The sequence below is a fragment of the Empidonax traillii genome, unplaced genomic scaffold (assembly GCF_003031625.1).
Source record: "Empidonax traillii isolate 1590-97213 ecotype Southwest subspecies unplaced genomic scaffold, ASM303162v1 scaffold1273:size490713, whole genome shotgun sequence".
NCBI lineage: Eukaryota > Metazoa > Chordata > Aves > Passeriformes > Tyrannidae > Empidonax > Empidonax traillii.
In genome coordinates this window covers 448,046-472,404 of record NW_020956466.1, presented here as the reverse complement: position 1 = coordinate 472,404, position 24,359 = coordinate 448,046, and the positions used below count along the sequence as shown (strand labels likewise).

General features: G+C 48.4%; 1 protein-coding gene across 3 annotated transcripts in view; it reads left to right on the top strand.

The window, feature by feature from the left end:
- SMOX (spermine oxidase) overlaps positions 1 to 23,815 on the top strand; it is a 42,080-nt gene extending 18,265 nt beyond the window's left edge. For all 3 annotated transcript variants that reach the window (XM_027906296.1, XM_027906295.1, XM_027906297.1), the window contains 6 exons: positions 180 to 414; positions 4,513 to 4,739; positions 12,499 to 12,672; positions 15,560 to 16,259; positions 21,902 to 22,062; positions 23,328 to 23,815. In XM_027906296.1, coding sequence (XP_027762097.1) covers positions 207 to 414; positions 4,513 to 4,739; positions 12,499 to 12,672; positions 15,560 to 16,259; positions 21,902 to 22,062; positions 23,328 to 23,465 — 1,608 coding nt within the window. In that variant the 5' untranslated portion in view covers positions 180 to 206 and the 3' untranslated portion in view covers positions 23,466 to 23,815. The remainder of the gene's footprint in view (positions 1 to 179; positions 415 to 4,512; positions 4,740 to 12,498; positions 12,673 to 15,559; positions 16,260 to 21,901; positions 22,063 to 23,327) is intronic.
- Positions 23,816 to 24,359: the final 544 nt, after the last annotated feature.

Genomic DNA, 24,359 nt, shown 5'->3' with positions numbered 1-24,359 from the left:
TCTCTTCTCTTCTCTTCTCTTCTCTTCTCTTCTCTTCTCTTCTCTTCTCTTCTCTTCTCTTCTCTTCTCTTCTCTCTCCTGGACTTCCTTCATTTCCAGTTTTCTTTTTGCCCTTCCCGGGGACGTTTAACCGCAGAGGATAAGTGTTTGTAAGCGCTCGTTTGCTTTCTTCCCTGTAGGTTCCTTAGAAAGAGAGCTTGGACGGCATGCAAAGTTGTGAAATATCTGCAGACAGCACGGATGATCCTCTTAGTAGTGGCCTACGGAGAAAGCGGCAGCCTCGAATAGTCGTAATCGGTGCTGGGCTCGCGGGCCTGTCGGCAGCCAAGGCGCTCCTGGAAAGCGGCTTCACAGATGTAACTGTCCTCGAGGCGACCGACCGCATCGGGGGCCGCGTGCAGAGCGTGAAACTCGGTAAGGGTGGCCTTTCCCTGCCCTCCCAGCGGGGCTCTGTGCTGGTCCTTAGGGTGGTTCGGCCTCGGGAAGGGGATGTGTGTGCACGTGCAGCGCTGGTGGGGGTGTGGTGGTGTCGGGGATGTAAATCCCCTGGGCTCCTTTTTGGGGCGATCCCGCTCTGTCTCGTGCATCGATTCCGACGCAGCGCTGCTCCAAACCCCGTGTTTCCGTGAAATAAAGATCTGGATGGTTGTTTTCGCGCTCACAGGAGCAGCTCTGTGATTAAGGAGCTGTACGGAGACAGTTTCCACCCAGGTCTTCCAGCCTGACTCCTGCCCTGGAGCAGCCAGTAAATCTCCAGGCTGGCAAACGTTTCCCAGGGCTTACAGCACTTGCAAAGGGGAAGCTGTGAGCTGTTCTGACTCACAAACAGCCCCATTCATTTACCTTGAAGTAATTTACTGTGTAGGGCACTACCCACTGGGAATCAGGCTGCTGGAAAAAACCTCTTCAATGTATCCTTTCATCCTGATTTGCAGCTTTCCCACCTTTGCAGGTTCCTTTCTCCGTGTGTAATAAAGGTGCAGGTGCTGGGTGTTTCAATCCCGTGCCTGTTGGAAGGGCTTGTAAAATCTCTCAATGCAAAACTCGTGGAGCAAACATTGTCCTCTGCAGCACAGGAGTCAGTTAAACTTTCCCTGGAATCTAGAAGGACATTGCATGTCTCTTCCCTTCAGGAGGGGAAAATCTCTCCACTTTTACTAAATTTTTCCTCCTGATTTTGACGAGCTAGTTCTGTTTCTATCCCGCTCTCTGGATTTATTACCTTTGGCCTCTTGCTGCCCTGTTTTCTTTTTTATTCCTTAGGTGATTACATCACTTGCTGTGTTTTACTCAGTAAACTCACAGCAGTAAACAAACAGCAGAGTCCCATGAACTTGCAGAAGGGAGGTGAATGGGAAGGCTGTTGGATGAATCTAATCTCCAGGGTCTGAACAGGGCATCTCACATTCTGCTGAGACTTGGCACAGAGCTGAGGATGGGAAGTGTGTCCTTTGCTCACAATCCGCTGTATTAAAAATATCCTGGATCGTGCCTGTGAGAGGAGGGAAGTGCCAAAGAGCTGAAATCTTCAGGGAGCAATAGATCATTCTGCCAGTGCACCTGTGAAATAGTTTTGGTGTGTTAGTTTTGAGATTGATTCTCTCACCTTCGGCCACCTTCACCAACAATTCACATCCTTGCCTTTGCTGGGAATCCACCTCCTGCTCGTTAACACTTCTTAATTAACACGAGACAAGAGCAGACATTGCAATCTGGGGGAGGTCTCAGGGTTTGCAGATAAAACAGTTAATTTGCAAGGCGGGGACTGGAATCCAAAGTCTTGATCTTTCAACGCCTTTCCTAAAACTGCAAATGGTCTTTACTTACCTTGTGCAAACTCAAGGTGGATCCATGTTTTGACCCCCGTGCTCTTGGCAGATTAATGTGCCTTTTAGCAAACTGTTTTGGAGCCCTGTTGGGTGGTGAAGCAGCACATGCTGAGAGGCTCGCTCTTCCCTGGTACGAGGGCATGGTCCTGGGCTGTGTTTTCTTCTTCTGTGCTGCCTGGAACAGCAAGATTGCACCAAGGACATGCCAGACCTGCTCATCTCTCAGAACTGGCTAAAGCTGCACAAACAGCTCTGTTAAAGAAGTTGGTTCTTCTGGGCCTTCAACATATGACCAGTTTGATCTGATTGTCTAAATGGCATTTAAGTGTTCAGCTTCTCTGGCCCCACCCCTGTCTGCGCACTTGACTAAAGATCTGATTTAAATCTTTATCAGAGCTACTAATTAGGAAGAAATCCTTCCCTGTGAGGGTGGGGAGGCCCTGGCACTGGTTGCTCAGAGGAGCTGTGGCTGCCCCTGGATCCCTGGAAGTGTCCAAGGGCATGTTGGGTGGGGCTTGGAGCAACCTGGGCTAGTGGAAGGTGTCCCTGCCCATGGCAGGGGTTGGAGCAAGATGATCTTTAAGGTTTCTTCCAACCCAAACCATTCTGTGATATCCTTGCACTCCCACTGAGCCTTGCTGTGTCTCGTAGGGGAGTGTATTTTCCCTCAAGTGCATGGAGTCTGTTGCTACTCAGCACAGGGGAATAATCTGAATTTTCAGAGCTTTGGTTTATCTTTCCTGGCACAGGTGAGGCAGAGGGTTTCTGTGTTTGTGGATTGTGTGTTTCTTGCACGTGACCTGTACCATCTGTATCCACTGCAGATATTTCACAACAGGATATCCAAGAAATAGCCAGGGCTGCGAAGGGAAATGTGGAAGTTGCTGTAAATATTCAGGAGGCTTTGTGCACAATCTGTGTATTCCTTTGGTTATTTTTGCTGTATTGGGTGATTCATTCGAAGTAGATTAATACTGAACCTAAAATCCTTTAAGGCCCTGAAAGTAAATTGGCTGTCTCTGTTTAAAAGGATCTTATTAAATTTTACACTTTTAAATAATTCATCGTGCAACTTAACACCCGGTAACAACTGAGTTATCTGCTCGGTAGTGACGTGTTTGAGTATTACAAGGCAAGAATTACTGTTTTAATTTGCAGGTGTTTGCTTCTATTGCACACAGCTACCGAAAACAGGAGAACTTGGGGGAACATCATCATTGTTCCCCAGCACTGAGACAGCAGGACCTGCTGGCACACTGTTTTTTTTTTTTTTCAAAGATCAGGTGCATAAAGAGGGTTGCTGTGCAGCAGAGAGCAAGCTCCTGCCACAGAGCAGGAGGCAGTATTCCTGCTGCTGCTCTGGCATGGGATGATGCCTGCAGGGGGATTGCATCAACAGGGGGGACTGCCACATGCAATATTGATGAGCTCTGTACCTTTGGCTGCCAGTGCTCAGTCATTTCCCTACCCCACCCCGGCTGGGTGCTCTGCACTTTGTGGCACCTCAGGTATTCACAGGCTCGTGAGCTGATGCTGTGCTTTGGTGTAGAAATCTTGTGCTGTAATGCAGATTCCGAGGGGCAGTCAGCGTGGTACTTAATGACAAGGAGGTGGCTTGAAATCAATGAGATCCATGGAGCTTCCCTGGGAGGCAGAGTCTGAGCTGGAGAACAGCATTCCTTGGGGCTTTCACCCATTAAACTTGACTGCATTACAGCACAGTGCTGCAGTGCCTCTGTCTCAGCATATATTTACATGTTAAACAGCGTATGATGACTGGTAACTGCACCATCCTTTCTCCATCAGGCAGGATCTTGTTAACTATCCCACTTGATCAGGCATTCCCACGGTGCTGGGAGAGGCTGCCCAGCTTTGTCAGACTTTAAAACAGCTTTGGACTCCTGAGAATCTGTCAAAATGTAGGGGGAGAACACACCCCAAGCTTATTTTTAGCACCTGCTTTCAGCTGCTGAGCATCTCCCTGTACTCTCAGCACAGTCCTGGCAGTGCTGGGTCAGGGGAGAGCCCTGGTGCAAACTCCAGCAGTTGTAAGGAAGGGGGAGAGTGGGGATGACCAAAAATCTGTGTGTTCTGCGGGCCCAGAGTACAGGTGATGAAAACTAAAAGCATCTGGTGTTTAACCTAATGGTGCACATATTTTTTAAAGAGCCTGATATAAATCTTCAAAGGCATAAATAATACAGTGCAGCTTATTTACTCATTTGGGGAATGGAAATGCGTTTTTTATTGCAGTTAACCTGAGGTGTATTTGTGAATAACGAGCATTTTTAATCACAGGAAAAGCTTGAATTTTCAGGCCAATGTTACTATCCCAGGGCAGCCCAAATTTTTCTACACCTCCCTGCTGGCAACAAGAAGCGGGAACTGAGAAGGGTCTGAATTTCTCCTCAGGTACCAGAGGTGTGTCACTGTGGTGGGTCTTCGTTGGAAACATCCCATCCTTTTAGCGCTATCCAAACCTGTATCCCGGAGGGCTGGTTTGAAGAACACTGTCATTGCCTGTGTGTGACAGAGAAAACCTCACTTGAAGTGATGTTCAAACACGTGTAGTCCTTGGGCGATTCTGCTTCTGCCCGCGAACATTTTAGCTAAGGCTGAGCGTGACAAGCCTTCAGGAGAACAGGCTTCAATAACCATTTTTCCTTGGCTTCCTCTCCCTCAGGGCATGCCACTTTTGAGCTGGGAGCTACGTGGATTCATGGTTCACATGGAAACCCAGTCTATCATTTAGCAGAAGACAATGGTTTGCTCGAGGAAACCACTGACGGCGAGAGGAGCGTTGGGCGGATCAGCCTCTACTCCAAGAATGGGGTGGCCTATCACCTCACCAACAGCGGGCAGAGGATCCCGAAAGATGTGGTTGAAGAATTCAGTGATTTATACAACGAGGTTGGTGCTCGGCTGCTTTGGTAAGAGGTCGTAGGTTTGCCTGAAACACTGAGGCCCCTTCGCATTCGTAACAATCCGGGACAAAGGTGGAAAGGCTTTAATTTCTTTGCAAAAAAAAAAAAAAAAACAAAACACTAAGTTTTTTTTTCTCTCATCTACTTCACTGTACCCCGTTTGTCACTGACGTGGGATTAACTCACTGTTGTGAGGAAGAACAATCTTTCCACGTTTGTCATCAGTTTAATCACTTCCAGCAGCTATTTCTGGGGAGATAGAGTTATTTGCTGGAGAAAGTTGCTACTTAATTAAAAGAGTAGAGGAGGGATCAAATTACTGAAAGAAGTAGATGCAAAACCTTGGCAGCAACCAGCTAAATATCGTATCCCTGTGACTTTTTATAAGTACCATAATGTGCTGTGTAGGGTGCCAAAGTGAGTGTAGTATCATAAAAGTTGTAAGTTTTCCTGAATCAGAAGGAAATCTTTGCTGGGAGATTCAGACCAGCATGGACTTCCCTTTTAAGGTTCATTTAAGTCTTTTCCTTGCCAAAGTTAATTATAATTGTTCCTCACATTTTTTAATGTCTCGTGAAGCACATTCAGAGGGGTCTGTACAGACTGTCTGGCCCTCCAGGTAATGTGATCTCCCAGTGGGTTATGTAAAATGGAGCAGAACGTGAGGATTTTCATCAAGCTGTAGCCATGCCCAAAACCTTTGGATTTTCGTCTGACAGTGAACTTCAGTGTTTGACTCTTGGCTGAACACACACTAGACTCAGGTTTCTCTTGCATGCTTTGTTTAAAAATATGTCTGTGAGTATTAGAAAAGTCACTGTAGCCTGTAAAGAATTATCAAGAATTGGGTGGGGAGCAGAAAAGGGGATTTTTATTTTTTCTTTTTTTTTATTTGGAAAGCCTTTTGGCACTGTCCTGTGTGTCTCTGAACTGGAATGGTGTGATGGGATGGCACAAAATCATTTCAGTTTTAGAGAGGAGCAGTAGGAATTTAAAAGAAACTCCAGTATGGAAAGGATTTAACAACCTGTGGACAACTTCTTGGACAAATGCAGGTGGAGATAATACGTCTGAACAACTTTTCATGTTACTGAACTGAAAGCAGAACCAGAGCCAAGCAGGAAAAAAAGACAGGTGAAATGTGTGTGGAGGAGGATGAACAGCGAGTAGGGCTGGAGAGAGAAGTGAAAATACTGCAGTGAGCAGCATTATTTATGTAAATGGAACAGTGCCAAACTGCAGGCAGGGCTCAGTGATCATCCTGTCTGGAAGATGATAGGAAAATCTCCAGCAAGGGGAGGGCAGACTCCGAAATGAGAAGAGAATACAAAGATGAGAGCTACTCAGCTTTGAGATAAACCCGGTAAGATAAGGGCTATAACAAGGTTACCAGTGTTTTAGAAATGATTAATTTGGTAAATCTACCCTTTCTTTTAAAGGGGGAGAGAAAGGGGCAGCCAGTGACAGGAGAGAACAACACATTAAAAGTTAATCTTCTTTACGCAACACCTAATTAGCTTATCATTGCCACAGGATATCTTTATCTCGAGGAGACAGAAAAGGCTTTCACATTTATGGCTTGTAAAAATGTCTACAGGCACTCACAGCCATAAAAAATACGTAAGGGACAGCTGAAGCCAAGCCCAGGGCACCGGCCAACCCCTTAATTGCTCCTGCTGGGAGGTGCTTTCTCTGCCTTCCTCCAAAGCCTGCTGGAATTTCTTGCAGAGGCAGCTCAAGGTTTTGTTGAGCTGCTTGTCCCAACCCCTCTGGGGTGCCAGGTTGGACGATCTGTAGTGATTTAAGACAGCTGGCTGTGGTTTCTACCCTGTGCTGTGTAGGAAAAGTGGGAATTAAGGCGAGCAATGTGATCTCCTGAAAATCTCCAGTTAAAATGACTGTAGGAAATACAAGTGCCCTGGAGGGTGGGCAGCCAGGAGCATGTGCAGAAGGTGTGTGGCTTTGGGGACCTTTTCCTCTGGCATGAAGTGCAGGGTGTGTTTCACACATGCTGGGTCTGGCTGGGGCATTTCTGGTTTGTGTTTTGGCGAGTCCCCCATTCTCTCAAAGTTTTCATTATTATTTTCATTACAGTCCGTTCCATCATTTCTTATTTCATCTTGGCTGGCCAGAACTCTTTTGCTGTAACTGATGAAATGGGTGCTGGGGAGGAACAGCAGTTCTGCATCTTTGTTGTTTTGAGGAGGCAGGATTTTTTAAGTGGTTTTGTTAAAACATCTTGAAGTTGTCCAGGATAAAAAGCCATCTAACAGGTCACTGAGTCCTGAGGTCAGGCTCCTCCCTTGCCTCATAGGAACTTCCAGACCCTTCTCAGGTTACAATTAGCAATCCCACCATCAGGTCACCTCACCCCTTTAAAAGGAGCTGGGATAGCGAAGGCTGTGACTTGAAAAGAAGGAAACCCCCATAAAACAACCAGCAACCGCCTTGAGGGATGCAAAGCCTAGTGCCAAACGTGCTCCTGAATGGACAGGGCTAGATTTGTCCCCATTCCAAAGGCCTGCCCTCCCTGCACAGCCGGCTCGCTCCCCACGGCCCAGCTTTCCCTGCAGCTGCTGCTGGGGCTCCAGCAGATGCCTCCAGCTCTGCTCCTCCATCTGGATCTCTCCAGCTCCACTTATCTTGTCGCCTGGACACCAAGTTCTGGGGAATACAAAGTGCAGGGGGTCTCCCTTACAGTGTTTCACTAGTGCATGTGGAGTCTCTGAAGCTCAGTTCTAGCAAGGCGAGGTCTGTGTGTGCTGATTTTTCCTGGAGTGAAAGGCAAAGCACCCCTGTACCTCCAGAGCTTTGCCTCACTAATTCATTTGGAAAGTCCTTAGGCTTTTTCCAGGCGCTTGTCCAATCTTTTTTGGCTGGCTTCTTCTACTTCAATGCAAGTTTTGCTTCTTTTTTGTTTGCAGTAGCCTGAATTTTTAATAGCTGTAGGGATGTCTCACAGAAGCCTTTATTTGGTTACGAGGAAGCCAAGCAATCAAACTGCTTGAAGACTGCTCAGCTCTTCATTTCTGTAGCAAAAAGTTCCCTCTGAGGGGCTGTTGCCCTGCACTGGAGTCAGTCAGGATCTGTCATGAGCTTGTGACCAAGGTGACCCGAATCCTCCTTGTGAGAGCACTGCAAAGTGAGCAGTGCCTCCAACGAAGGTCTCCAGTCCTGCAGAGCATTCACCTGGATTTACAACCACCCATTGCCAAGGGAAGCACTGAGAGAGGGCAGGAGAGCTCTCCAGCCACTGTTGTTTAAACACTGTCCTTCTTCGACCATGTGCTGTGTGGGGCTGGCAGTGCCCGGGGTCACTGTCACTCCATTTGGTCAGTCTCCAGCAGGAAAGGGACACCAGCCTTGGGAGATTCCCCAGGCTGCGATGCCCTTGCCATGTATTCATAATCTTCCCATCTTCCTCTCCATTTCTTCTGGGATAATTGGGGGAATTCTGGGGCTGGGGGAGGATTTTGGCCTGTTCCAGCATATGCCACATCTGCATGACCCTCAGAAAAGTGTCAGGAGTGTGACCTTTGAGGGTGATGTCTGCAGCTTCAGGGTCAGTGTGTAACTCCTGGGAAAATTGATCTCAGAGTTGCTCTTCTATCCCTCCAAAGTCCTCACTTCCCTCTCCAAAGAGGTATTTAAAGCCAACTCCCAGGTATTGGTGAAGGCTGGGAGGGAGGTGTTGAGCTGGACAAGTTGAGTGCAGGTGAAAAATCACACAGTCCATCGACCAGCCTGATTTAGAAAAAGTGCCTATTTTTACTTCAGCTTTTCAGTAAGGCTTTGGTCCCTCAAGACCTGCTTCCCAGGAACCCTCCCTTTTCACAATCAGCTAATTAACAGCCTTGTTATCTGTCAGCTTTCCCCCGTGTTCTGCAACAGCTTCTGGGGGAGGGATGCAGCCAAAGAATGACAGCCTTTTCCACCCTCCTCACCCCCACCCCGTGCTGGGCTTCCTGCCATCCCCAATTAAGCTCCAGTGCCTTGCCTTGCAGTTATCATGGAAAGCAGGGACCAAAGGGCCACCGAGAGTCACCGTTCCCTCCCTGCCTCTATTGCACTGACAGATGTCTGGCCTGGAAACAGCCCGGACCTGTCTCCGTCGGGGTTTTTCACTGCCCCGGGGATTAAGTCACTGCAGTTTTTAAGCCAAGTGAGAAAAAGACAATGCTGTGGATCGTCACCGGCGCTGACAGGAAGGAGTGTGGATGGGGATGTGCTTTCCTGGCCTCCTTCAGCGCGGAGAAACTTCTTTATTTAGATTTGTTCTTCCTAAGAAACTGCCTTTTCCTGTGGCGGAGGAGCACGTATGGTAGGGAGCACGTGGAGGTAGGAGCTGGTAGGTGACAGAGGGGACATCCCTGCTGGAATCCACGTTCTCTGCACAGACCCTGGTTGTGGGATGCCTCAGGGCTGGTCAGAAAGAAGACAGAAGATGTAGGCTGAAGTGAAGCTGTTTTAGGATTATGGACATTCAGTTACTCCTTTTTGTTTCTGACCTTCAGCCCTTTCTGTCTTTTAGCCCCAGGCTGGGGGAGTTGAGGTTTCTCAGCCTGGAGAAGAGAAAGCTTCAGGGAGACCTTAGAGCCCCTTCCAGTGCCTCGGGGGGCTCCAAGAGAGCTGGAGAGGGACTTTGGACAAGTGCAAGGAGTGACAGGACAAGGAGTGATGGCTTTAAAGAGGGTCTAATTAGATGACATATTAGGAATTCTGCAGTGTGAGGGTGGGCAGGCCCTGGCACAGGTTGCCCAGAGAAGCTGTGGCTGCCCCTGGATCCCTGGAAGGTTGGACAGGGCTCAGAGCAACCCGGTCTAGTGGAAGGTGTCCCTGCCCATGGCAGTGGGTGGAACTGGATGGTCTTGAGGATCCCTTCCAACCCAAACCATTCTGTGATTCTGTGAATTCCCTGCAGGATTGTATGGAAACCCTCAGAAATCAGGGAAGTAAATCTGCTGAGAACGAAGGGTTATTTGAGGTGTTCTGTGTCTTTTGCTTCTGCTGCTGTTTTTCAGTAAGACTTCTAGGGCCTGCCCAAACCCAGAGGAGCTTGAGAGTGAGAAGTGATTAGTTCATTGTGCTGAGAGGAGTTCGCCATGGGTAGGAGCTGGGAGTTAATGCAGTCTGGTCTTTGTTTTTGCTACCTGCTTGTATCCAGGTGTGTGATGATTGAAAATGGAGAGGAGTCTGGACTGTGTGGGGTGTAGCTCCCCCCTTGCTGCTGGGCATGGTGCTCTGGGTTTGGATGCGTGGATATTTTGTCATCACCAGGATCTTTCAGGTCATTCTTGATGCTGCCTTTCACCAGGGTCTTGGAGAGAAAGCCCCCATGAACTCTCTCATGAACCCTGAAGGAGGGTGGGTTTTCAAATCCTTCAAGTGCCTGTTCCCAGTGACTTCAGTGCTGGTCCCATAAGAATGATGATGCTTTTCTGTTACTGTCAGGAGTTTCCCACCTGGGTAAAGAAAGCCTAGGGAATTCCAACTCCAGACAGCGCAATTCTGCTCCTTCTTCACTGGGAATCTACCTTAAATGAGGGCTTCTAGTGAACCTTTTCCATGGTTTCTTATACTGGATGTGTTTGTTGCATGTGTACATTAAAGAATACATTTTGAGAATCTTCTTGATTCTTTTATTCTGACAATTCATCTCTTAATGCACGACTTGCTGTTATTTCTCCTTGTGCTTCTTGCTTATGACAGCTTTGCCTTCTGGTGACAGCTTTGCCTTCTGGTGACAGCTTTCACCAAATGGTTCAGCACCCCCAAGGATCACAGAATGTCCAGGGCTGGAAGTGACCCCCAAGGATCATCGACTCCAACTTCTGGCCCTGCCCAGAACAACACCAAAAACCACGCCGTGTGTCTGAGGGCTTTGTCCAAACACTTCTTGGACTTGAAAATCAAGGAAATAATGGGGATTCTGAGAAAAAAATAAGAAATGCTGGTGGTGATTAAACTCACCTGCTCCCTGATCAATGGGATGGCACACACGGGAAAGACTTTACTTGATGGTTCCAGCACGGAGAACTGGACCTTTCTGCCCTTTCCTCTGTGGGGTAGAGAAGAATATAATGGTTAACAAAAGCATAGCCAGGCTCACTCCTCCTGTTGGCCAAGTGGTAGCTGGGTTTTAGCGCAGCTTTGCTTGTCCTGTGCCTGTGTTATCTGCTTACAGAGCGCAATCGGCTTATGAAAGCTGAGCTGGTTGTGCTGACGCAAGGTCTGTGCAGCTCCGACCTGCTGGAAGTGGTTGGGGCCTCAGAAATCAGTGGACCTGGGAACCATGGGGTGTTGAAGCTGCCAAAGAGCCTTTGGCACCGGGGAACAGAGAAGGCACTGTTTGGTTTGCCGGAAGCCTTCGTTTCATGTTGGGAGTTGGGCTCCACCTTTCTTGTGTGGGAGTCTCCTTGGAAGGGCTGTGCCCCAGCCAGTGTCTGCATTTCTTTTCTGTCTTCACCAGTTCCACTCACTTCTCTTGTAATTATTCTCTGGGTTTGTAGTTTATTTCAGCCTTTTTTTTTTTTTTTTTCACTCTGTCGCTTATTTTCTTCTTCAGTTTCCTCCACATCCCTTACTTGTCCTTATCAACTCGCCTTCCTCCCTTCACTCACAGACCTGCTCTTTCTCACTCCTACCACTGCTGTGCATTTCTCCTCACCACCTCCCTTTCATCATCATCATCCCTCTCTTTTGCCTCCTCAAATTCGCTTTATTCCTGAAACCCAAGAGGAAAATCAAGCTCATGGGGAGAATCAGAGTGGGAAGAACCTAAACCATGGTGGATTAGCCCTATCAGCAGGGAATGGGAAGCTCTAGGAGCCTTTGAAGGCAAGATTGCCAGATATTCCTACCAGATATTTACTGTTGAGTTCGACTTCTCAGCATGTCCAAATAATCTGTCTCAAAAAAAAAAAGGTGTTATCAAACCATCTTTGGCAGGAAAAACTCGCCAAGCAGGGATGTCACCTCTCCTAGTAAGGGTGCTGTGCACCCTGTGGCAGTGATGTAAATGGACACATTCTGGACAAACAAGTTGTTAATGGGATGAGTTGCACTTCTGAGAGGCACCTTTTGAAAGCTTTCCTGTGTTGAAAGATTCCTTGGAGTTTTTCCGTGGAAATGAAGGGCCCTGACGCAACTGCAGGCTCTTCTTGGCAACATTAGGCAGAAGTACAGGTTACTCCAGGCAGCCACAAGCAGAGGGCTGAGGTTGGATGTTGTTTTCTTGTTTTTTAAGTGGAAAACTGGGGTTAAAAAATGATGGGGAATATCTTCTTCAAAGAAAAATGATTTGTTACAAGGGGGTTTTCCTTGTGAGTGTTCCTCAGGCTGGCTCCTGGTGAGGGCCTCTAGAGATGTCACTGTTTTCCATGGATCTGTACCTGTCTTGTGCTCAACAACTAAAAGTGTGCACACAGAATTCCCTTGCTGTGCTGGTCAATTCCTGTTTTTTTTCATTGGACAATGCAAAAATAACTATGGAACTGAATTCCCCCACTCTGGGTGGATTCCTTCTAAATAATGGAGAAGCTGTAAGGGCTGGTGCCAGGTTAGAGCAACCTGGGAATGCACCTGAGACGTGGAGATGGGAGAAGCCGTGAGGAAGGCCGTGGGTTCTGCTGGCAGGGGAAGGTGATCCCACTGCGCTGGATCGGGATGGAGGATAAAGCATCCCGCTCGGGGCATGGATTCCACTGGCAATCACATTGTCCATCCTTCTGTCCTGTCTCTGGCAGGTCTATAACCTGACTCAGGAGTTCTTCCAACGAGGTAAACCCGTCAATGCCGAGAGCCAGAACAGTGTGGGCGTCTTCACGCGGGACGTCGTGCGCAAACGTGTCAAGGCCGACCCGGATGACACGGAGGCCGTCAAGAGGCTGAAACTGGCCATGATCCAGCAGTACCTGAAGGTATGTGTGCGTGCCACTGGGGTTATTTTTTTTTTTGGTTTTAACTAGGATCAGACAAATCCTCAACCTCAGGACCTGGCAGAGCCTTGCCTGGCACTGGGGAATTGCTTTCTGTGTTTGTATTGACAGCTTTTCCTCCTGAGGCTGACCCAGAGACAATGGACTGAAAGAAACAGTGCCTTTACTCCTTTCCCCCCCCCCCTTTAAACTCCAAGCTTTCTAATTAGAAGTGGCTTTCTTGGGCCCTGTTAAACTTTCTGATGTGATTTAATGTTTTTTTGACCACCTGAAACTACTTTATTGTCAGGGTCTTTTAGCAGTGTCTTGTCTTGTGCCTTACACATGATCGTGCCTGAGTGTTTTTTACCTCTGTCCATACCTCAGAGACCAGAAGAAATGTAATCTCGATACTAGTAATTTGCTGCAGACATCCCCAGAAAGCATTTTGGAGGTAAAGCAATAAAATCCAAGGTAGATTGTATAAACCCATGTCCTAATCATCCTTCCTCATGGCTTTCTTAGTTCTTTTAGCTCCTTGATGCCTCAGCTAAATGACTTCTCTGTGGGATGAGGACTTAATGCTGCATCAAGCACTCCATAAGTAGAGTGTAACAACCATTTCTATTTCAATTAGAATGACCTAAAAATCTCCTGAAATGAGGCAGGGGAGGCAGGCAGCCCTTTGTCACGTGGGGAGGTGCACGGAGTTCACTATTCACAGTGGGAACCTAAAGGAAAGAGAAATAAAGACGTAAAGAGTCTCACAGGAGATTTGTGATAAAGCTGAGGTTTGAACCCTGGTGTCCTGAGCCTGATACCTGAGTGTCCCAACCCAAAAACTTGTGTCACGGGGTACCTCCACGGTTGCCACGTGAAGGCCAGTTATTTATTGTGTTACCCGTGCAAGATCATCCATGCACAGAGGGTGAGTCATCTGATACAGCTCTGGTTTGCCTGGTGGTTTCTTCTGTGGTTGCTACAGGTTGCCAGAGCCTTTTCTGCAAGTCTTGCAAATCCCTTCTCATGTGTAAATACCTGAGAACAACAAAGCTTCTCATTCTTAAGACTGTCAGATGAGAAAGTGGGGATTAACCGGTCTCAGGCAAAGTGCAGTCTTGGTAGTTGCTTGGTTTTCCCTCTGGCGTTTTGGCTTCGTGGTTGAAAGACTCAAAAGGCCACCACTGTTTAAGTTCACGACGTGGAGTGTCGTGTTGGGGCACCCAGGCAGGATGAGCATCCTGTTGTGTGCCCTGGGGTGCAGGGTTTGTGTTGTGGGTCAGCAGAACTGACCCTGGGTGTGTGTCGGGAAGTTCTCACCCAGCCAGCAGGTGAGGTGGAACCACAGCACGTTCTGAGGGTGGGTCTTCGCTCGATCTCCACAGGAGTCACTGGGCAATGACCAGGATGGGAAAACCACCTGTTTGTCCCTGCAGTCACAGGAGCAGCCTGTGAACTACTTGGTACGACCTTGACACCTTATCCCAGCAGAGATTCTGCTCTGCACCGTGATGCTCCACAGGGGGAGGGTCGAGGCTCATTAGGCTTCTAAACACAGTCATTAAAGTCTGGAAAGGCCTGGAAAATGGGTCAAAGGGTGAGGCAAGGAATTGCAATGTTCCCTCTGCCTAAAATGCTTAAAGAATTATAGTGTGTGAGTGATCGTGACTCCGGTGAAGATTTTAAGATTGCTGTGTCCCATGCATCAGGATTATCATTACAAGCTTATCACAAGACAGCCCAAACATCCTGCCTTTGTTCCAGGGATTGTTGGAAGCTACAGCTATGCCTAATACTCCTACACACATTAACCAACAGGTTAATGAATCTAAAGCTTTGGTAATCACATCAAGTGAATCAAACACACGTGTCTTACATCTTGGCATTTCCCTTTCCCGTCTCCCTCAGTTCCTTCTGCTGGGTCCTCTCACCTCCAGCAGATTGTTAGTTTGCTGACTGCTGACTGTTTGACAGCACGCTGAAAGCTGCAGACAGCAGAAGGAGCTGCCAAAAGATTTTCATGGCTCCTTATGGGAACATCCATTAACATTGGAACGAGCATTTGATTAACGCGGCTCCGGGTTCTGCTGTAGGAGCACCAAGCAGCCGGTCCCTGGCCAGTGGAGTGGGTTTTAAGGGATAGAAAACAGTCAGAACTGTGACCCACAGTTGTGCAGAAGCAAAGACATATTGGAATCATAGAATCCCAGAGTGGTTTGGGTTGGAAGGGACCTTAAAGAACATCTGGTTACAACCTCCCTGCCATGGGCAGAAACGGCTTCCACCAGAACAGGTTATTCCAAGCCCTGCCCAACCTGGCCTTGAACACTTCCAGGGATATGGGACAGCCACAGCTTCTCTGGATGACCTCTGCCAGGGTCTCACCACCCTCACAGCCAAGAATTTCTTCCTAATATCCCATCAGATTTGACCCTCTCTCAGCTTAAAGCCATCATTCCTTGTCATGTCACTCCATACCCGTGTCCAGAGTCCCTCTCCAGCTCTCTTGTAGCACCTTTAGGCTTTGGAAGGTGATTTAAGATTTCCCCAGAGTCTTCCCCAGGCTGAATGCCCCCAACTCTATCAGCCTGTCTCCAGAGCAGAGGGGCTCCAGCCCTCTGGTCTCTGACCTCTGGATGATTCAACTGCTGCTGATGCAGCCCAAGCTCCTTACCATGACAAAATGGTTTCTCTGGTTGGAAGGAAGGCTGAGGGTTGATTTTTGTCAGATCCCGTGGCCAAGCACTTCTTTACTAGCAAAAATAACGTGGTTTCAGAGTGGGATTCAGGACTCTTATCCTGTGCAGCTCCTCTGTGCCCTTCAAACCTTGTGCTGTGGAAAAAAGGAGTTGCTCTGTGGCAATGTTGCTTTTGTGTTGCTTTCCCTTAGGTAGAGAGTTGTGAGAGCAGCTCCCACAGCATGGACGAAGTCTCGCTGAGCGAATTTGGGGAATGGACCGAGATCCCTGGGGCTCATCACGTCATTCCTTGTGGTTTCATTAAAATCGTGGAGATTTTGGCCCGCTCCATCCCCAAGTCTGTCATTCAGCTCCGCAAGCCGGTCAAGTGCATCCACTGGAACCAGTCGGTCAGCAAGGAGATTGAGAGGGTGGCTGACCACAACAGCGACCTCCCTGAGGAGAACAAGAGCTCCGACGTCTTCGTGGAGTGCGAGGACTGCGAGTTCATCCCAGCCGACCACGTCATCGTGACGGTGTCGCTGGGAGTCCTGAAGAAGCGCCACGAGAGCCTGTTCCACCCCCGCCTGCCCGAGGACAAGGTGATGGCCATCGAGAAACTCGGGATCAACACGACCGACAAGATCTTCCTGGAGTTCGAAGAGCCTTTCTGGAGCTCTGAGTGCAACAGCATCCAGTTCGTCTGGGAAGACGAGGCGGAGAGCGAGAGCTTGACTTACCCCGAGGAGCTGTGGTACAAGAAGATCTGCAGCTTCGACGTGCTGTACCCACCGGAGAGGTACGGCCACGTCCTCAGTGGCTGGATCTGTGGAGAAGAGGCTTTGATTATGGAGAAGTGCGATGATGAAACTGTGGCAGAGACCTGCACCGAAATGCTACGTAAATTTACAGGTCAGCCGTGCTCTGGTTGGGAGAGGGAGAGCAGGGCTGGGGTGTTGGATAACCACGAGGAAGGAAATGCTTTAAAGTCATTTTTAGCTCTTTGGCATTTTGTGTCCCTTTGAACGTGCGTGTGCTCCCTGCAAAGCTCCTGCTTGGGTGTGCCTGGGAGCTATTTATGTACAGAGGGGCTGATAAACCGGCTCAGGAAGTGGTGGGCAGAAGTGCTTGAGGATTCCACATCCTCTGCTTTATTTAATCACAAATAACTCTTCACACAAATAACTCTCCGGCAGCTGAAGCTGTCGGACTCGGTACCTCTGAGGGCTTGTCTCAACTATGCGAAACAGCGGGGCTCTTTCAGAAGCTGAACCAGTCTAGATCAGCTGAGATGTGGTTGGATCTCATCCCTGACTCCCATTCAGTATCAGCTCTGTGGAAATCTCATCAGCCCAAATTTCGAACAATCTGTTGATCCTGAGAGCTCCCGTTTTCTGGGTGCATCACTGAAACCTTCCTGGACTTCACAGATTTCGTGTTTACTGAGCACACATCACATTAAGGGCAGCAGTTGGAGTTATTATTATTATTATTGTACTGAGAAAATCCAAGATAAAATCACTAAAACTACTAATACGTGACTGCTGGGCTTTAGTTTGTCTACAGTCACTTCTCTAGAGGTCGCACACTTTCACAAGAAAAGGGATTTTTGTATCTGCAGAGGTCTTTGAGGTCCTCTGATGGCTGAAAGAAATAGAGATGGACTCATTAGCAGTTTTGAAATGATGATTTTGAATTTATACATGATTACAAGAGCAGCATCTTCCACGATTAGATGTGGTTTATGCTCTTCTGGAGGTGGGTCCTGTGATTAAATGATTCATATTTTTCGGCCAGCTCCTGTTAGCCAAATCTCGACACCCAGTGGGTTTCCAGCCTTAACCACTTTCCATGGACCTCCAGCTAACTGGAGAAATTTGCCTCCACAAGTGTAGCTTTCCCCCTGTCCTTGCAGACCATTTGCTACCAACAATATGGAGATCTAGAAAATCATAGAATTATAGAATGTGCTGAGTGGGAAGAGACCCATCAGGATCATCAAGCCCAACTCCTGGCCCTGCACAGGACACCCCATCAATCCCACCATGTCCCGAGAGTCCAAACCCTCCTGGAGCTCTGGCAGCCTTGGGGCCGTGCCCACTGCCCTGAGGAGCCTGGGCAGTGCCAACCACCCTCTGGGGGAAGAACCTTTTCCCTGAAAGGGCCCTGGAATCTGAGGGCTGGCTGCATAACTGGCCACTGCCAAAAGAGGGTTTCGGTTTTACTCTCCAGACGTCCCAAGTTTGGATTCAGAACCTCTTAACGCAGTGCCCAGACCTGCCCCCTTGTTTCAGCTGGTGCCTCCTGAGCTGTTTGTGTTCAGGGGTGTTGGGTGTCCCTCTGTGTCACGTCAGTTCCTACGCACAGTCTTTCCCTCTGACCTCAGCAGGCCACTGCAGCTCTAGGCAGGCATAGCAGGAGTCTCTTGTTTCTCAGGCCAAGTTGTTCCAGTGCTGACGTCTCCCAGAGTGTACAAACAACCCTGTTTGTTGCAGCTTTTCTTGCTTAAAATCTTTTTATTTTTTCTCTTTTCTTTTTTTCACAAAACACCTCAATTCATCAGTGGGAATTTGGCTCTTGGGGCCTTTCTCAGTTTGGCACATGGGGAATATTCTCTCCCCCTTCCTTTTGTGCTCATTCAGTGTTACTGTTTGCGTGTGTTGGATGTTCCCCCTCTTCCTCCCAGGATGGGAATGTGTTGGCTCTGGGTCCTTGGGTATGTGCTGCAGTTGCTGTTCCAGCTGGTGCTGCACCTGGGCGCTGTCCATCAGACTCCTCAGCAGGGTGAGCTCTGTCTCATCCTCCTGCTAATCCCAGTATATCTATCCCTGGAGAATTTCAGACTGAATTTACCAGGGCCTTGCCCTGCACTGAGCATTTTGTGCATCAGCTGAGAGGTGGCCTCGCCGCTGCTCAAAACACAAGACGACCTGCTGTTGGAGCACCCATCACACAATGTGAGCTGTTCCACTTTCTGCTCCAGGAAAACCTGTTAATTTGTAGAAAACCTTTTCACAGATCTTGCAGGACAGCTTGGCTTGGTGTGCTGGGTTTATCCTGTTGCCCTTGCTCCCATTTTCCCTAGCAGGTTCGCAGGAGGAGCAGGGCTGGGTGCTGGGCCGGGTGCCAGGCTGGCTGAAATAACAGAAGTGTGCTCAGCTCTCCGTGCACCTCCTGCCTTCTCTGCTGATCTGTTCCACTGGGAGAGGGAGCTGGACCAGCAGCCTGCTGTCTGTGATACACCTGTAGTCACTTCTGAGCACGGCTGGACTCCTCTGGTCCGACTCACACCACCAAACTCAGCTTTTAAAACCTTTCCCCACCACTCAAGTTCCTGTAAGTCAGTTAACCAAGTTAGGAAATGAGTCCTACCAGGATCCTAAGCTCAGTGGAAAGCCTGGATCTTCCATAAGGCAGCTCAGATCTTCCACACCTCACCTGGTGCTCTCTGACATCTTCTGAAGCAGCTTTTCTCTACTGAGTTTAGAGGGAGCCTTATATTCAGTAATGAAAGTAGACAGTTTGAGCCTTTTAATGTTCACTTTGCCTTTTGTGCCTTTCGTGTTCTGGGTATGAAATCCCCCACTCTCTTCTTATTCTTTTAAGAAAGAATTGATACCAGGTGGCTTCCCACCTTCTTCTACTGTGTTTTCCCAGTCTGCTGCCCATGGTGGCCTTTCCTTTGGCTTCAGAGCTGGTTATACCAGTCCTAAGTTAGATCCATTCTTTTGGACTCACACTGAGAATCCCTCTCTGCGAACTGACCTTAAATTTCACCCGCAGGCTGCAGGTTATCTGGCTTTGCTGTGAAAAGCCCTGAGGATTGTTCTGACCTAAGAGCCATCAACAATTACTGCTTTTCACAACTGGATGGTGAAAAGCAGTGTCCTCCAGATCTGATTAAATGGAATACCTCAGAGCAATTAGGAGTCTTGCTCTGCTCTCTTTGTTGGCTGAGCTCCAAGAGTTGGAAGCCAGAGGCAGTAGCTGCAGGCCTGGATCACTGGAGCCTGTCAGGCTGTGGATGGAGATGCCCTGAGTTGTCCTCTCCGAGCTCCAGCTATTTGTGTAGAGGGGAGCAGATCTCTTTCAGGTTCTGCCTCACATCTCCCAGCCCCCATGTGGGTGTCTGGGGTACCATGATGTCTCTCTGGTGGTTGTAGTTCCTAGTGTGTGAGTAGTGCCACAGATCTCCCTTGATGAGATCTCAGGTCCCTGCTCTCGGGTGAGCAACTAAATTTGGGTGTCTTAATCTAGATCTGTGAGTTGATTTTATCATCATTTCATCAGCCCCATAAGGAATAAACCTCCCAGCCTCACCTCCCAGGAGCTGAATGAGAATGGGATTGTGTGAGGCATCTGGATTTATCTTCCATAGCTTCACTAGTGGAAATCTGTGGCAGAAATGTATGCACCCTCCTACTTAAATGAAGGCCAAGAACCTTTTTTAAGCCATTTTATCCCTCTTTGGACAGTGAAATCCGAGAAGTTTCCACATCTATGTTGTTACTTTTATCTGTAGGCCAAGGCATGTATGTGTTTACCCTATTTAAAAAGAGATTAGGTCCAATTAAATATGTTCCTTGAAGGAGTGTGGCTCCCAGTCTTTCTACTTTTTGTCCTGCAAACAGCAGTTCAGGATCAGAGCTCCTGTTACATGTTTCTGTCTGACCTTCCACCAGAATCCTCCTCTCTGCCTGCAGCAGAAGTGCAGGCCTCCTGATCTCACTCTTAGGAGCAGTTGCTGACATTAAAAGGTGCAGAAATGCAGAATGCAGGGAGGCACAGCGGTTCCACAGCGGGCTCATGGGTCTTGCTAACATTTCACAGACCTGTGGCCTTCCCTGCAGGCTGACAAACCCTCATCTCATCGGGGTGCTCCTCACGTTAATCGTGGGTTTATCAACGTCTTGTTGGCTCTTCTGGGTGCCTGGACATGGAAACACGCACCAGCTACAAGAAGAGGCACCTCCAGCCCTCTGCAGAGTCTGCTTTAACTGGAAAATCCATTGTGTGCTGGTTGTTGTACAGTGCAGGGTGATGGATTGGGGGGGGGGTGTTGTCTGACAGCTTCCATGGTGTGCTCCCCTGGGCTTTCCCACAGCCCCCCAAAAATAAAACACCATGACTTGTTTCCTTGACACATCTAAGAGCTCCCTGTTCTCCGACTCCCTTGGGCTTTCCACTTCCAGGCATTCCTGCTTTGAAGAGTCTTGGAGGAGGATATTTTGGAGGCTTTGTTATGCGAAGCTGTTGCTCCTGAAACAACATTGGTTTGTAGGATGTGTTTGTTTGTGGCCTGTATTTATTTTCTAGTCTGGGACATATTTTGATCTGGGGGCTGGTGGTTAGAAAGTGTTCACAGTGTACTCTGGGCAGGCCATCCAAGAGCTTCTGCTCTGTTCCAGCCCCGTATTCCATAACTCTTGCTGACACACAATATTCCTGAAAGCAGCAGCTGAACCAGGGAAGTAACCTGCTCCTGATTTCAAAGGATTGAAGACACAGCTAAATAACAGTTCAGTAGAAGTTGCTGCCCAGCGAGGGGGTCTCTCTATTTACACCTGGCTCTCTCTGTTTGTACCTGGGGCTCTTCTGCCACCAGCTGGTGCTCGGCTGCCTTGGCTGCAGTCCTGCATCCCGTGTGCTCCTGAGCACTTTGGGGTGGGAACAGTGGCTGATGATCATCGGTGCAATCAAGTACCCCTCATCTAGAGGTCCTGAAAATCCTACAGCAATCTAGAAATCCTACTTCCAGCCTCAAAAGTCTTCTTCCCCTGCTGTGTGTGTGTGTGTGTGTGTTCTGCAAAATGGGTCTGTTGGAATTTTAAGTTCGTTTGAGGAGGGGGGCAGCTGGGTTGCAGTTGGAATGAGTAATGCAGGTTTTGGGAACTTTCTGACGGGTTTTTCTGTGCCCCCACATAATGAAGATTTGCCTTCTAACATCCTTATCTGCCTCTCTTCGGAGGTAACATCTCTCTCTCAAGACTACCTAAAAATCCAATTTAGACTAGGCATCCAGTTAAATTCCTAAAATTAGGTGAGATCAATCACGTGCTTCTTCACCAGCAGTCTCCCCACCACAAAGGAGAGCAGGAGATGCTCTGTATTTCCAGCTAGACCGTGTCCAGGGTTTCACTGAAGCTCCCCAACCTTTCAGGAACGTAGCAGACATTTTAATGATCTTCCCCAAAATGAACCACACAATCATTTAGGTTTGAAAAGACCTCCACTGGTCATTGAGTCCAACCTTTGACCAATCCCCACCTTGTCAACCAAACCACGGCACTGAGTGTCGTGTCCAGTTGATTCTTGAACACCTTCAGGGATGGGTGGCTCCACCACCTCCCTGGAAAATGGGAGAGCTGAGATTAAAAGGGATGCTGTTTCTGTTATATAGGTAGTTAGAACTTAGTAGTGGAAGAAGGATCTGGTTTGAGGGGCTCTTCCCTGTAACCTGCAGGCTCTGTTAGGATGAGTGTCCAATAAATCAGACCGAATTTGTCAGGCTCTTGGGCACAGCCTTACTTTTTCCTCTTGTGCTTTCCACCCAGGGAATCCAAACATTCCGAAACCTCGTCGGATCCTGCGGTCCTCCTGGGGCAGCAACCCCCACTTCCGTGGATCCTACTCCTACACCCAGGTTGGGTCTAGTGGGGCCGACGTGGAGAGACTCGCTAAACCACTGCCTTACGCCGAGAGCTCCAAAACTCCTGTAAGTGGGGCCCAAACTTGGGGCTGCGGCAGCGAAAATGATGGGATGTTCACTGGGGAGGGAGTTTTCTGGGAGGGAGGTTGTGAAACACAATCCCCTGGCTGGGCTTTTCTGGTGGAGTGTGTTCCTGCTCTTTTAAGCTGTACGTACCCCTTTGAACAAGTGGTGTCTGTAGGATTTTATCCCCTTGGTGTTTGGAATGCCGGCATTCCCACGTTCTCTCCCTGAGTTTATCAAGGGCTGCTCATCCATGTGACTTTTGGAATCGTGATCTCTGTGTTTAATGGCCATTAGCCTTACTGTCCAGGTCAGAATCCCTTAAAAAAAACATATGTTAACCTGTTTTAAAGCTTGGTATTAAATACACGTCTTAGCTGATGTCTTAGGTCTGAATATGTCAGAGGTGCATATTAGGAAATCTCTCTGTGTTGGCAGTGCAGGCTGAGGGAGGCCCAGTCCTTGGCAAGGGAGGACGGATTTTCTCCTCAGACAGTGCCTTTGCTTTCTGAATATAGCAAGGAGCACACATGGAGATGGTTACCACAGCTCAGCTGACGAGCAGGAACACATAAAGCCAAACTCACCCCATCATTCAGGGTTATGTGTCCCAATCCAAAGACAAAAGCTGATGGAAATGCAGCCTTCCAAGCAGCTGCCCAGTCTGTTCCCTCCACCAGAGCAGAAATAATTTTATTCAGCACAGAAATCTACTTAAAAAAAAACAAAAAAAAACCAAACAGCAGGAGCTTTAGGCATCTTTCTGTGTAGTTCCCAGGGAAGAGAGGTACCTGAAATTCCTGCCTTGGAGCTGAGTTGTAGCAAGTATCGGTGTAAGAGATGCAACACTGTCTCTCACCCTCTGGGTTTTGACACATGACTGGTTTTGCCTTCTGAAGTTGCTGCCCAGAAGCAAAAATCACCTTAATGCCTAAAAGGCTGATGTATAATTGAGGGGAGCAAGGGGAGAGGAGATGGCACAGAGGGGGTGCAGGTTTGTTTAAGGTTCTTGGAGCTGGAACACCATGTTTGGGGTTTGGAGAGCCGACATTCCAGAACGGATGTCGACCCATGGGAATGCCCCATCCTGGGTGGAAGGTGTCCCTGCCTATGGCAGGGGGGTTGGAATGGATGAGCTTTTATGTCCCTCCCAAACCCAAGCCACGATTCCGTGTGGGAGGGCACGGGGAGTTTTGTCTTCTTTTGGCCTCACGTCTGCTTTTCCAGCGAGTTCTGCTGAGCTGTGCCCCTTTTCCCGCCCTCTGCAGCCGATGCAGGTGATGTTTTCGGGGGAGGCCACTCACAGGAAGTATTATTCCACGACCCACGGTGCTGTGCTCTCTGGGCAGAGAGAGGCCGCTCGTCTCATCGAGATGTACCAGGACCTCCTGCAGTGCCGGACCTGAAAGAGCCCTGCCAGTGACCACCACACCTCCCCAAGCCCTCCTGCAGGTGTGTGGAGGGGGCTCTTTTTTTTACTTCACAGTAGAACAGCCTTTATCTTTTCTATTAAAAAAAAAAAAAAAATAAAACCCCCCTAATTGTTAAAAATGTTAGTCATCAATAGCTTCATTTCCATGTGCTGTATTGTTAGCAGGGAAAGGGTGCTCCTTCGGTCTGGTAAACTGTTTTCTTTGTCATTTTAATTCTAATTTCACTTTGGTGCCTATCATATGTTTTGGGGTTTTTTTGTTTTTCTGTTTCTCTTTCTGTATTGTAAGTGCCTTCTATACTAAAATAAATGTTGTAATAAAAAGTCTGGGTGCTTCATTCAGTAACTTTGAACTCCTTTGGTTCACAAAATGGGTTTGATGTTTGGAAATCAGGCTTCTCCCTAAGGAGACTAACCCAGGAGTTCTTCTTCAGGAACTGCCTGTAAAGGGAGAGTCAAAGCCTGACCTATCCTTTTTGCTTCAAAAACTCTTGAACCACATTGGGGAAGGAGAGTTCAGACCTGTGCAGACTAAAGTGCAAATTAAACCCCCCAGACTACCTTGGGAATGCAGGTACAGCTGGAGTGTGCTCTAATCCAAGTGGAATAACATGCAGACTGGTGTGGGAGTGTGGGCAAGAAGAGTGATGAGAACCAGCTTCCTTCAGGTACCTCTGTGGTGAAACTCCATCTCCTGTTGGACAGCAATACCCAGAACAGGTGAGGTTCATCAGCAAGATTCATTGTTTTGGGCAGAGAGGCCAGTGCTGCCGAGCCACAGGGAGACCAAACACCGGTGCCAGGGATGAGGAATGTCTGACCAGGTTTGTTGAGGAGCCTGCCAGCTCCTCCTGGTGGGATCAGGACA